At 35.8% G+C, this 14824-nt stretch overlaps 1 protein-coding gene across 2 annotated transcripts in view; it reads left to right on the forward strand.

The window, feature by feature from the left end:
* The window catches only part of VIPR2 (vasoactive intestinal peptide receptor 2), a 60024-nt gene that overhangs the window by 19468 nt on the left and 25732 nt on the right, over positions 1-14824 (forward strand). For both annotated transcript variants that reach the window (XM_071805311.1, XM_065831225.2), the window contains exons 4-5: positions 971-1068; positions 14209-14306. In XM_071805311.1, coding sequence (XP_071661412.1) covers positions 971-1068; positions 14209-14306 — 196 coding nt within the window. The remainder of the gene's footprint in view (positions 1-970; positions 1069-14208; positions 14307-14824) is intronic.

Here is a 14824-nt window from a genome sequence, read left to right on the forward strand (position 1 = left end):
TTTCAAGTATTGTGGATATAAAAATTGCTGTAAGAAAGATGAGGGGAAGTTGCTTATGAATAAAAATTGCAAGATTAAGTTAGAATAATTGTAATTACTGTTCTTTATCCTAACATCAGACTCTTCAGTTTTCTCCTACTGAAGCTGTCCCACATTGTATGAACATTAGTTCACATTAATTAGATTAAGGAGTAGAATCATGGGTTGCCCTCATCTCATTTGTGTGACTTCATCTGGGAAGAGAGTCAACTTCTCCCAGTTCTAGCTGAAAAATCCTTCCTGAAATTAATAGATGTTCAAAGTTCCTTTCCAACCACACTTGGACATCACCTGTGCATTCCTCGGACTACATTTTTTCAGTGATTGGTTCGAAGAGTCAGATTCAGTGTGCATCTTTATTTCCTTGTTCTTTAACCTACCACATAATTTGACCTTTAAAGTTCATTACCAACTCTACCAACATTTGCTGTATCAATAAGTCATCATCATATTATCTAATAACTTTTATAACTCTACAGCAGACCATTTGATATTACCTTCTCAGAAAAGCTTAAACAGGAGGTTAGAACAACTCTCACTTAAATTACTTTTCTATCAAATTACCAATGAATTATCTTCTTTATAGAGTGAGCTGAAGGACTCCTTCTGGAATACTTTACATAAAACAATAAAATATTTCAGGCTTTTGCAGATGTAACATAAATAGCCATTACACCAAAGCAAAAGCCTCTCATCACAGCTTGCAGTTACTTTTCTTTTTTCTTTAGTGCAAAGGCAACTCAGAGCAAGAGTAAAAGCCAAAGTAGTATGAATGAAGAGCACGGTGAAGGAAATGGCTGGATTGCTTTAACAGGAGGACTGGGAAGTACAGCATGCGAACAGAGAGTGACAAAGTTCAGTTGTCTAGAGGTTCATTGATGAAGAAATTTTTGAATCTTTCTGATTTAAACTCTCAAATTTTGCTTTGCAGGAAATATTAGCAAAAATTGTACAAGTAAGGGATGGACAGATATTTTTCCTGACATCTTAAGTACTTGTGGATATAATGACTATGAAGATGATTATAAGGTAGGAAAAATACTTTTTCTGTTCATTTACCTGCAGGTGTTCAATACAGCTGTCAGACATATTCTTCTTCTAATAATTCCAATTTTAGTCTATCATCAGAATTAATGGAAATCTGTAGTAATTTTTGGTAGGACCGATTGACATATGCTTGGATTGCAAATGTCATGTAAGACAGAATCAGAAATGTAGAATTAAGTAACTGTTTGAAACTCAAGGCTATACATCGGTATTTCTAATATTGCAGTGTTACTGGGCTTATGCACAGTATGTTTTTCATCATGTTATTTCTAGAGGTTTCTATTATAACAAAACCTAATACTGTAATAATCTCTTAACAATATATGAACCACTTGATTGCTGGTATGTGTTTGAGTTATAAGTAAAATAGGGTGAATTGAGGTCACTGGAATTATTGCAAATTTAAAATGTGTTAGGAATTAGAAGTGGTTCAAAAGCTACCAATAGACTATAAATGGAAAAAACGAATTTGTTCACTTGGTGGATCCTATTTCTCATTCTTTTTCTTGAGGGAAGTAGTTTTTCCATCATGTTTTACCTATTTTCTATCTGTTTTTTTCTGCTGAGGCTAAGAGAGCAAGATTTTATTTGCAAGAATGAGCACATAATGTCAGTAAAACTCTTGTTATCATGAACAGAAGTCTTGTCATGAATAAAGATACTTGGCTGGTTGTGTTTTCCTGGATTTTTGTATGTGTGGAATGGCTCTAGCAGACCTGCTCTGTCCGGTTTGCAGAGATGTGCTGGCATTCCAGCTAAGACGTGCAGTTCTTGCCGTCTCTTTTTGTATTTAAAAGCCCATCCCACCCATTACTGTGCTGAAAATAGATAATAAAGAAAATGGATGGAGTATGTTGTTTTCCCAACTTTTCTGAAGACACATTCTAAAACATCGGTATCACCTGACAGCTTGGGGCTGCACACACATCACTGCTAAAACAACTATTTTGAAACATTGTCATTCAACCCAGACATTGTCATGTGGAGTGAAAATGGGTCAAAATATAAAAATTTGAATTAACAGAAGATCACATTTGAAGTAGTGAGAGGTATTTAATTAGCAGTAGTATATTAGTATAATAGAAAAGCAGTTCTTGTTTGACATATTCATTAGTAATCTCAAGAAGAATGAAATGCAAGCTGTACTTGCAGGAATGAACCTAGAGAAACTGGAAATAGGAACAGTACCAACACTTACAAAAGCCTAGAAAAGAGCAAATAATAATCCAGTGAGGATAAAAATAAAAAGACAGATATGGAAAACAGGTGCTGAAAAAAATAGTGATTTATAATTATTAATTATTAACAAAAGTACAATAGGTAGATAGAATATAATAGATTTCTAACACAGATTGCGTACATAAATGCACAGCACGCTGCAGGGAGGGAAAGTGGAAATGCAAGCATTGATTGCATTTCATCAGTGTGGCCCGAGGGCCCTTTTCCTTCTTTTCTCAAGTACCAGTGTCATTGCTCAGGGAATATTCTTTTCCTGAAGATCATAAACTTGTTATTTCATGGGACAAGTCAATCATTCTCTACTAAACTTAAAGATGATGAGTCAAAAAGTGGATACAATAGTGCTGGCTTGTCAGAAGATAACCTGTTCCTGTGCAAATATTATATTTTTGGTAGTTAAAGAAAGGACAAAAAGAATAAAATCTGAAAAGGGAAACAGGAAAGTGTATGTTTAAATCCATATCTTCCTGTGAGACAACATAAAAACGCAAGTATCATGCAGCTGTGAGATTTCAGGGAGCGTTTAAGGTTGTGCATTGGTTGACTGTTATGCAGAAATGTGAAATATGTTTTCTGGAATTGCATCTTAGTGCTCCTCAAAACAAAAAATCTTTACTCAACATGAATCAGTATAGTTCATTTTTATTTGACCTAGAATTTCAACAAAAAGAACTGAAAATTAAATCCGAAGTATCTGTATACAAAATCCTAAGTATTATGGATACAAAATATTTTGGGCACAGAATATTTTGGACATCTATAATATGGCAATATGCTTTGTGGGAGATGTGTGAGGTTGCCCTCAAGTTACAGTAACTAAGGGCATCATAGTTAGTGAAGGTGGCAAAATACTTTTCTTATGGTAAGTCTTTAATTTTCTTCTGTATGTTTTCTCTGAAGACAATGGTAAAGGAATAGGTAGAAACTGTCTTTGGTGTCAGTTCCGTGCCTGAATCTTCACTGCTGAATGAATCTTCATTGTAGTTCACATTAATTTTTCTTTTCCTGTCTTTTAGGATGTAAACTTCTGTCTTTGCTTCAAAGGAGACTTATTTCTATACATATTTTATATTTATTATTATATATGTGCATATGCACAGGCATATGTACCTCTCCAGATATGCATCTATCTGGGGCAATTTTGAATATTCTAGGGAATGTTTAAATGATAGAGATTGGTGAGCAATTATTGAACAGGCAATATGTTAATAGGTACCAAATTTTTATGCTGAAATGTGCTGAAATGAGAATGTTTATTTAAAAATACCATAAGTATGTTATCTATTATTTCTCTGCCAAGTTCACTGATACTGTTCAGGGTATGAAAAATCTTGTCTGCTTCCATGGTTTGCATTGATTTTACGCAGAGTCAAAACATTCCATTTTTATTCCATGTCAAATGCGTATATTAGAAGGTTCTATAAAAATAAATAATCAGCTTAACACTTTGAAATTAACTCTAAGTTCCTGATACAGCACCCTTAAATAGAATATTTTCTTTAATGTTAGATCTCCTGTTAGTATTCTCTACAGCTCCTGTTATAGGGGATCAATTTGACAAGTGTGACAGCATCTGTACAAATCTGTATGCTGTTATCACATCAAATTGTAGATTTAAATCTTTATTATTAATATATACTTGCAGTCTCTTTCCTATAACTAGACAAGTTACTGCTAACCTTCAGGATCAAGTTTTAGATTCATCAAATGAGCGAGTGTCTCTTTTTTTTTCTCTTTTATATTTCTGTTGAGGTCGTGGCAGCACAATAGGAAAATGAGTAGCTTGATTTGACCACGCTAGAAACGCAGGCCAAGGTGTGTTAACCCAATCCAAGCCTCACCTCAGACTTTCCTTTTGTGTGGACATATCTTGACATCTTCCATCTAGACTGAAAAACTAGAGATGTGTCCTAGCTGTCCTCAAAGGGTATTAGACTCTCTGTCAACATTATCAATATATGTCAACACTATTAATATCTGCCAAGATGACTAGTGAATGTAAATGTTTGAAACGTGTCCACTTAATGACTGGGTCGGTTAATACAATATTGTATAATCTTAGCATGAACCGGCCCGAGGTTTATTCCATCACACAAAAAACAATATACAAAAGCTACAGGCTGTGTGATTTGAATGCATAGGTCATACAAAGGCAAATTCATGGAGAGAAAGATCCTCAGGGCTGTTAAATGTGCAGCTTGTGCATAAGTAGACGCATCATCTATGGAAGAAGTGGTCCCCTATTTGGCTGGTTCCCTGAAGCATCCCTCATAGGCTGCTGTCAGAGATCACGTCCTGGGTGTGCTACCCACTGCAGATACACCACGGCAGTGAGGACAGGACTGACACAGACACTGTCTTGAATGTCTGCAGCCACCTTTAGAACACAGATATATTTGTTCTTCAGGGAGTGGATCATTGCTCCGGACTAATGGATTGTTTGTGTTGAACCTAAATTGAACTCTTCCCCATCAACAAAACATCATGCAGGGCAACCATCTACCAATGCTTTTTCTGTGGGCTGATGAGTCCTTTCATATTTATTTTTGTCACATTCTGCATTTTTCATTACTTAATGATGCTACTACTACTAAGAGACACTTAAAGCAATGTTGGTCTCATCTTTGTTACTATGATTAAGAGACACTTAAGGCAATACTGCTGTCATCTTTTTTGGGTGATGTTTAAACTTAAGGTGAATTGAAGGAGAAACACGTCGGAAAAAGCTTATCATTGATTATTTGCATAAAGATTATTAAATACCATCAGGAATACCAGTTTTATTACATATATTTTTACTAAATTCTATTTTGCTGTACAACAATTAAAAAAGCGTAGAAGTGCCTAATAAGAAAACAATAAATTGTCCACAACATGTAATCCATCTCTTTATCTCAGTTTATATTTATTCTCTTCTAAATAAGTACTACCAGATTTTAGAAATGGCTACTGTGTTGTCGAAGTTCACTGTGCAAAAGGAAAGAACTTGGGTTCTTTATTCAACTTCTATTTGCATTTGCTCATTTCAGTGTTTCTAAAGCACTGAACTCATTTGTCAGGCCCAGTTCTGATTTTACACTGATTTTACGGTTTCAGGTTTTCTGCTATGTTCTTCTGGTATGAATATTTAGATATTGTGGAACGTACTCTGACACATGTACAATGAGAATGTAAGCCACAAATTTTAGTATACTTGTAATTAACCATATCTGCAAATACTCTCTTATTTACAGTATTACAGGAATATATTAGCCCACAGAATAAACAAAACGAAGAGTCAGCCAGGTTGCTAGTGGTCCTAAATAGTTCAGTAGTGATCAATTAGATTTCTGGTTAAAGTAATAAAGAAGTGTGGGTTTTTCTTTTGTGTTAAGGATGATGTCTGGTCAGTAGTAAAACTCCTTTGGACAAAGATTCAAGCCCTAAACTGCCTTCAGAGCATTTTGTCCTCCAGCACTGACTTACCCTGTCACCCCTAGAGGTCCTTCCAAACCAAGGCTGAGGCTGGAATATCCACTGGGTAGCTGTCAGCTTTGCTTAGGAAGCTTCTGCAATATGTCTGTTCTGTAAATAAACAGGAAACTTCTGTCTCCTGAACCTAGTAAAAATAACATGAAACAAACTTCGAAGGAAACATTAGCAGAAAAATGTGTCTGTTCTAAGAAAACGAAACACAAGTGTTTGCAAGAATAGCTTTCACAAAAAAAGAGTATTCAGGATAACACTAATTACATGAATTTGTACTAATACAATTTATTTTTATACGTGTGGGTTTTCTGTAGTCTTTTAGAAACTGTTAACATTAGGTAGCCACAAAAAAAAGAGGAAACATTTTAGAATTAGGTATTTATAGAGTAGGAAGCAGTTACAGATTCTGTAAATGTTTCCATGGAACTGTTCTGAAATTCATAAGCCACTGATTTTTGCTGGGCCTACCTACCTATTGAGTTTAGTTTAGTGACCATAATTTGAGTATTTTCCTCAAAGCTTTAAAAGTAAATTGTTGGATTTCAGTTTTGGAATCAGCGTTGCTCAGAAAATCCTGTGAATATTTTGCAGAGGCCAGCTGTTCTTACTGCTGTTGCAAAAGTACTATTTTTGTTAGACATGCAGAAAATTTCATGGCATTTCCATTTTGTAATGACATTTCAGTTTCGTATGCATGACTCTGATCAGTTTTGACTACAGTTAGCAGATCTAAACAGGTTTTGATGTTTTTCCTGTATTAAAATGTTTTAAAAATACAATTCAGTTTAAAATTCTGTTTTGAGCAATCCACACCTGCTTTGCACTCATATTACTCCTGCCGATCTTGCAATTTTTTTATTAAGTTCAGAGGTTTAAGCTGAAGTAATTTCCAGGTTTTCAACTACCACAACACAATGCAGAATTTAATTATTTGTCTTTATGCAGGTCATGTGTATATTTAATAAATATTTTATTTCAGAACATCATTTGCCAATTTTTTTGTTGAGTCACTAATAGTTATAGAGGTCTTACAAGCAAATTAAGACACTTCTATTTACACTCATATAGGAAATTTAAGTCTGAGTCTGATAAAGTGCTTCATGCTAATCATCTAAAATTTTGATTGGTTTTGAAAAGGGTAACACCTGACTTTAAATAATTGTATTTTTTTATATAATGGATTAAAAATGTAGTAGTGTTTACTTGGCTTTGCAATAGTGTGAGAAGCAGGGTTAATTTTCAATCAGTAGAAAATGTAAAAACATTCAAGATTTCTGACCCTCATAATACTAGACCATTAAAATGATCTGAAAGAAGGAAATGGGCTCATTAGCCACAATTTCCAGTGCAGCATTGTATGATAAAATAATTTCAATGTGCAATTACTTCTTATTTGCTTTTACTTAGTCTGAACAAAATGACTGTGGTCAGTGTTAAGATAATGTCAAAGTACTCTTGGCTGAGTAGCTTCAGTCCTGACTTACACCTCCTTGTAGCTGTCCCGTGTTCACCCAGCAGACAGACTCAGTCCTGCCGACACTGACAGCTGTTGCGCTGGACTAAAAGTACACCGGATTCTGATTTTGATTTCAGTCAGACTATTTGTTGTAGGGGTCATGCATGTGTACAGGGTGCCAGAAACATTATTTTAAATAATGCAGGGGTTTTTTTATCTGGATGAAGACAACCTCTTCTGTTCTCCCTGGTGGGTTGGAGTGACAGGAGTCATCTTCCATCCCGGCTGCCCGACAGCTACTGTCAAGCTCAGACTGCGTAGCCAGAGGCTGAATTAGAGGCGCAGTAACATCAGTGTGGCTGGACAACCAAGGCTTTGTTAGAAAGTTCATGCGGCATCCCACCTTTTTTTCCTTCATTTAAGAATTCCGGGAGTCATACAAGACAGGTTCAGTTTCAACAGATTCTGTCAGTGGAGTTTTTCTGAAATATAATCTAGGCAGATTTTTCAAGACAATACGGAATGATAAAAATAACCAAAACAAGTCCAAGTATTTTGCTGGGCGTGTTTCAATTGACTCAGTGCTGTTTGAACCATAGCTACTTTCTTTATACCAAAGTACAAAACACTTTCTTATTATATAGTCCAATGGCTGAAAAATACTTAGAGTAATGTTCTCAATATGGTAATATCAACACCTGCCATGCAAGTTTGTTTATAGATGGAAAGAATTTTGGTAATTCAATTTATGCAGTTGAATTCAATTTATGCATCTACATCTGCAGGTGGAGTTATTAGACAGCAGTCTGACTCCCAACATGAATAATAGTGTTTTATGATGCCTTCAAAAATCGATAAGGTGAAGGGCCTTTCAAGTTTCAATTCTATGAACATAGTGCATATGACTGGTATTGTTCCATCTACTTCAAGAGGTGCCATATGGCTTATATATAGAGGGCATGATTCTTGGCTCCTGTATTTCTTGCCAGTGCTAAAGAATTGGCCACTAGATGCTTTCTAAGGGCTGAGATCATCTCAACTGAAAGTCGATAACAGCTGAAGAGTGAGAGAACTGGGGTAAGGATGCCGCTAGTGGGATCCTTAATTGTCTTCAGGGGATTTCTGGACCGTACAGCATTCCTTTTAGCAAATGCATTTACTACTGACTTTGGAAATGTACTCCTTACACGTAAAAATAATCTCACAAATGCTGTTAGATATTTGTTCAATTCGGAGACTGCCTGCAAATCCATTTAAGCTATTTTTCTCCTCTTTGAATGTTTATGAACATTTTTCTTAAATAACATCCTTCATTTTTTTCTTCGTATGTTATTCCTTTTGTCTGTTTATTTGATGCCTTTGCAAACTGACAACCTCCAAAGTTGGTTAACTTGGCAGCATGATGGCAGATCATAGTCTAGCCAGACCAGTTAACAGCAGACCTGAAAGGAACAATTTGTCCACTTAACCATAAGCACCGAGGGGTTATGAATTAGATGTAAACTCCCCAGGACATTGTGGAGGCATTACTACAAACAGGTCAGTCGAGAGCTTTGTGCAGTACACTTTGGTAAAAAAAGCAGATAGTGTTTTATTCCTAAGGGCAGGAGTCCATCAGGCAAAAAAACCCTTTCAATTATATTGTTCTCTTTCCTCTGACCTATTTGAGTTTAGATTCACACCTCATGAAATAGACAGTACAAGTCAAAAGAGAAGTTACACAGTGAGGTATTAAGAGGAGGCATAACTTTAAGACAATGATTGTGAGATAAAAAACATGTTAGAGAAGGGCTTTTAACTCTTAATGTTTCTATCAGAACTTTTCCTCGAACAAATACAACATAGGGATGCTATTAAAACCCAACAAATTTGAAACTAACATCTTCGTTTTCTTTAACCTACTGTAAAATCATTCCACAGCACTGTCTTCTGCAAGACACCATTTAAGAGAAAAGCACAGGATATTTTGACCAAAAATAGCATTTGCATTTTGCAGCAGCCAGAACTGTAGTGGTGCTCACTGTGTGCTCTGTGATCATTTTAGATCTGGTAAGAATGTCAACTCCTTTTGACCAGGGTCTTGCTTTGAACAAATGTAAAATACAACAGAAGAAATGAACTAAAAAGACTGAGGCTCAAATTCTGGCTAGCCAGAAATAGAAACAGAACTCCCTTTGACTATGTGGTTTTGAAGTAAGCTGAATTGACAAACACTGCATTTAATTTTGTTTAAAATAGATTTACTTATCTTAATTTCTAACTGACTTATAAAGTATACATTATCTGTGTGCATACATAGCTGTACATTCACATTAAAGCCCCTCTCTATTGTGGGAATGTTGCAACACAAGATTGAAATCCACGATTTTTATGTATTTCTGTGGGGAAACAGTATTTTAAGTGTAGCTTAATCAGTAGCTTCTGACACCTGATCTGTTAGTGAATTACCCTTCAAAAATGCCTTCTCCCTCACTTCCCTGTAATTTCTCTGTACCAGGCACTGCTGGTTTAGTTTTTCATTAGTCTTCATAACTTTGAGATACAAGATCATCGTGTTACGCGTTGGCATCACCAGGACAATCTGCAGTTACCAGTAGTAGTGTGATGGCTGCTAATGTAAGGACACATCACCAAATGGAGATTTTTGAACACTAAGCAAAAAATACATACTTTTGCATAACTAGGATTACAAGTGCAATGAATTTCATCTGACAAGATTTTACAAAGTACTCATCTGCATTTCATCCGGCCTACAGCTTCTCTACAGTCGAAGGAGACCTGTTCTTTGGAGCCTGGATGGAAATCACATCATTCACATTTCTTCAAATTACTACAACCACAATGAAGCACATTAATTGTAGTGTAGAAGAGTCTGTTCTTCTCCATTGCCTCCCCCACCTTTTGGGAGACAATGACGAATTCTGTTGAGTTGCCTGCCTTTTATAAAGATTATATCCCACTATTACATGTGTTAAGCTACAGGAGTCTTACCTTCTTCATTTCCCCTAGTCACCAGTAGTTATTCGAAAGCTTTTAAAATAATGTTATATTTTTTCTTTGTGACATTACTACTGAGAAAAAAAAAAAAACAACTTTTTGTATCAGAAATCCCATGAGAGTTGGACCTGAGTTGAAAAAAATCAAAATAAAAGCAAAAACAAATGCCAGACTTCTAATATTTGCCTTCAAAACAAGATGGAAAAAGAAGAATAAGGGAAAAAATCTTAATGAAGAAAGAACCCAAAGTGTTGTGATGCTTTTACTGCCCAATGGAAAGCTGACCAAATCACTGGAGAAACTCCTGGGACAGGGTCATGTTGTTTGACTTCAGGCATCTGTCATCTGCATCTGCACTAGTCTCTCTAGGTTCCATTCATATTTAATGAAGAAAAATAAGGTGTTTTTACCTCACTATCCTTCTAAATTATTTTAGATGCCTGCTTTAGGATGACATTAATAAGCACTCTGCTGCTCCTAGTCATTGGTTATAAAGAGATTCTTGAGATTCAACTCAAATGACCTCATCCCTGCAAAATTCAGTGGCTATTAGTGCATCTGTTTCTTTATTGTACTGTCCTGCACTTTATTCTAACTTGTTTTGAGGAAATAAACAGAGACTCTGCATTCCTGGACATGGAAAACACTTACAGGAATGCAAAATTGCTTATCCTAAAATCAACTTAATAGAGATCTCAAAAAATTTATCCTACAAAAAGTCAAGAAAATACTCACTTGAATTACATAAACCAGATGAATTTCTGTGTTGTTACTCAGTGTAATGGATTCCAAGAAAAGGGGAAGTAAAAGATACTTGAGTTCGAATTGTTCTTGACATGAAACAATGCAGAACATATAAGCAGAACCAAAGCTTTCCCATGGGAACATTGGTCTGACTGCAATTTCCCAATAATTGCTTTGGTCCAGAATAATTCCTATCAAAATCTTAATGCATGCCATCTAATGACTATAGTGACCATGTATTCATCGAGTCTGTAAATCAGTTGATTTTGTGTTCTTAATTTATGAAAGTATAATGGGTGCAGTGTCTACAACAGGAATGGGGAGATGAAAAGAATGTATGAGCAGCGTATTTCATTCTGAAATGATGATGGGAGAAGTGTGAAAAAAATGAGCAAAGGCAAGGCAGACTTAAACATAGATAGATATTTGAAATACTTAGCACCAAACAATTTGCATATTTCCTGAATGAAAACTTCCTAGGCAAGGCAAAAATTAAGGAGAATATAAAATCTCTGTCTGGGTCTGGCATACTCGGACCTTTTAAAGGATTATTACCATAATAAAAATATAATACATAGATGAGAGAATTATATAATAGCATAAGTAGTGACTGTTTTATAAGCAGTGAATTGGTTGAATAGGAAATAGTTGCATCAGAAGAAGTGATCTGAAGACAAGAGATCTGTTCTTACCCATTCAGAGTAGAAGCCGAATGTGAAACATTTCACTCACCGTACGCACCAGGTTTTCTTACCTTGTGGGCACTGACTTGGCCGTGACCAGAACATCAGAGCAGGTGCTGGAACACATTTTTTTGATCTCTCATTCATGGCTGTGCCAACACAGTCAACCACTTCAAATTCTCCCCAGTTGTTTGCATTCACATGCATACCATGTATTTTGAAACCTGGAAGACAGAAATTTAACTTGCAAATCAAAATTCCTGAAGTCAGATATTTACTTGAGTTGTATGTGTCTAAGCAGTAGTGTGTGGAAACGGGGCTTGATGTGATTGCCTGAACACAGGTATCCAGTGCCAGGTGACTCGCCACTGCCATTCCAGCAAACAGGTCCCTTGTCACACCTGCCATGCAGTTGTCTTGGGTACCCCAGGGGCATCCCAGGTAGTGCCAGATGACTCCAGCTAGGCAAGTAGGTCCATTTTGTTCATTGTGTCAGGGGAACTTGCGTTGACCAAACAGTGATGTCTGCTTAAGGGTGAACTGAATGTCTCGCCTGACTGCGTTTTTTCATGTCTTGATTCTGTAATCAGTATCTCTGGCTGTGTAAGTAGGGGACCTATATGTCTGTTGGGCAAACCTTTAGGTAACGTAAAATGTTGCAAGTGGGATCATGGAAGATGAGAACAGATTTCTATCCTTTCCTATGTGGTAATAAATTGTCATCTATGATAGCCAACAAAGCTATCAGATCAAGGACTGATCGGAAATCAGCTGGTGCTACATCTGACGTGTTCATGCCAGTGTAGTGAGTTTGTATCTCCACTGGCCAGCCAAAGAAAAAAAGGCAATTTGATAACGGGTTTTTATTGCTTAGATATTTTGTAGCTATTTCATTTTATTTTATGTATTTCAAAGGAGAATGAACATCAATGAGCTGAGATATTCTATTCTGATGAGCAGAATGCACACTCTAGACTTAGTGTGATCTAAGACATTTCAGACATTAAATGTGAAGGAGCTGATACAGCTTAACTGAATCATTATGTGATAGTAAGATGTGCAGTATGTAATAGGGTAAAACTTTAGGTTTTATCATTATAAACACTAAGGGACATCACCTTTTAAAAAAGGAAAAAAAAAAGGCAAGTTTTTTGTTAGGATTTTAACTCAGGAACTTTCTTGTGTCTTTCCAATGGAACTGAAAACTCCATTAAGTCCATATTTTCCTTCTTTATCTCTGCAGTAAATGAATCTGATATAAAGCAAGCGAAACAGGAAAATGCCAGAGCTGTTGTCAAAAAGGCCGTCACAGCTTACTTCTCTAATTAAAAAAAATTCCGTTTCCTGTGACAGCTCATATACCCCTTTTAGCTCCTAACAAGCATGAGTTCCTATGAATACAATTCAGATTTATGACAGTTATGTTTGTTTCATTTTTCACCTTTAACCATATGTCAATAGTGCAGTTTCAAGATTCTGCATTTCATTTCACATTTCATTTAGACTTTTATGTATCTGTTTAATATTTTCTAAGTGAATGTCCAGCTAATTTCATCATGATTTGGGATTCCTAAAGTGCCATAAAAATATGTTAAGTGATTTGCTTTCCCTTTTACTATCTTAGTTTATTTAAAAGTATTGTTTCCTTGCTACTTTTTGCAAACATTGTTCGAGAAGCTGAGTAATGTACCCACGTGCACTGAATATTGAAATTCTGTCTGTTATGCACAGCACATTCTATGCTGCTATTAAAAACTTCAAGTTCATAACATAGTAAAAAACTGTACAATTTAAGTATTTTATCCAGCTTCAGTGGAAAATCATGTCAGTCTAATTACTTTGTTGTAAAAGAAGCAGCTTAATTCTGAGTGCATTTAGCATTATTTTCCTTGATGCTGTCGTTCAGAATAGGATTTAATGTAATACATAGCTGGTAAGTTTACAGATAACTGCAGTTAATCAGCAGACTGTGCACTTCAGTCTGCTTTCCTTCTGTTGAAAAATTTCCTTTCCAAGTTTTAGCAAATAACTTTACTAAAGAGAGAAAGGGTTGTTTGGGTCACAATTTAATAAAGTGTTTGAACATTTAGATTAGGAAATTAATGAGACTTAAACATGTCTTTAAAATTAAACTCATGTATAAATGCATTAGGGAGTACACTGGAGCAGGAGGACTGAGAGAGACTCTCAGAGATAATCCATTCTGTCAAACTGTGCCTCAATGTTCCCAGTTTGATTGTGTTTCTGGAAGTTGTTGAATCTGATATTTTCCTTAACCTCATTGACACTGAATAATCAGCTGAAATTGTACCAGCTTGTGTGTTTAAGCTATGAGTTTCTGGGTCTGAATTTTCTACTGAGATCAATTGCAAAAATATGCTGGGATAAAGTTTTAACATTCTTTTACTGCAGAGCTAAGAGTGAAAATAATGCTTTTTATTTAGCTGTCAGAGTTCTTTAGTGGAAAGTGGTATCATTTCGCAGTCAATTTTACATATCAGTAAGTGATTTCTGGTTATATCTTTTTCTGTGCAGGTCAACTTCTATGTGAGGGTGAAGGCAATTTATACCCTTGGACACAGCGTATCTCTGATTGCTCTTACAACAGGAAGTATAATTCTTTGCCTCTTCAGGTATGGGTTTTCATGAGTAAATAGTAACAATGAGAAGATGTTTTAACTGTTATGTGATTACTCAGATGTTTAGGAAATGCATCAGCTTTACATTTTTCTCAATTAAATAGCTGACAATAATGTAATGTAATTTTTTGATTTTGTCATACTAAAAAATTTCAAAGCACTTCACAAATTTACAAACATTACAGCCCATGTAAGAAAGAATAGTCATTTAGGAATATACATAAAGCATTTTCTATTTGATTATTAAAATCAACACCTTGAATTGCTCTTGAAAATTAGTAGGATGCTGGTCTGAGCACTGGTTGAGTGAGCACCCAGATTTTGCAGAAGCTTCTGAGTCATCTCCAGGGGCACTGTAATCAAAGGTAATTGTTAATTTGTCCAAGTGGAGTTGTACAGGAATGGCTAATTGTACTGAAGGATAGCGCTGGGTGTGCAACGTTTTTGTTAGTCAGTGTTAGGAAAGGCAGTACTGCCTGTTAGTTTTGCCTAATTTCTGGGAGCTTTCTGAG

The sequence above is a fragment of the Patagioenas fasciata genome, chromosome 2 (genome assembly GCF_037038585.1).
Source record: "Patagioenas fasciata isolate bPatFas1 chromosome 2, bPatFas1.hap1, whole genome shotgun sequence".
Classification (NCBI taxonomy): Eukaryota; Metazoa; Chordata; class Aves; order Columbiformes; family Columbidae; genus Patagioenas; species Patagioenas fasciata.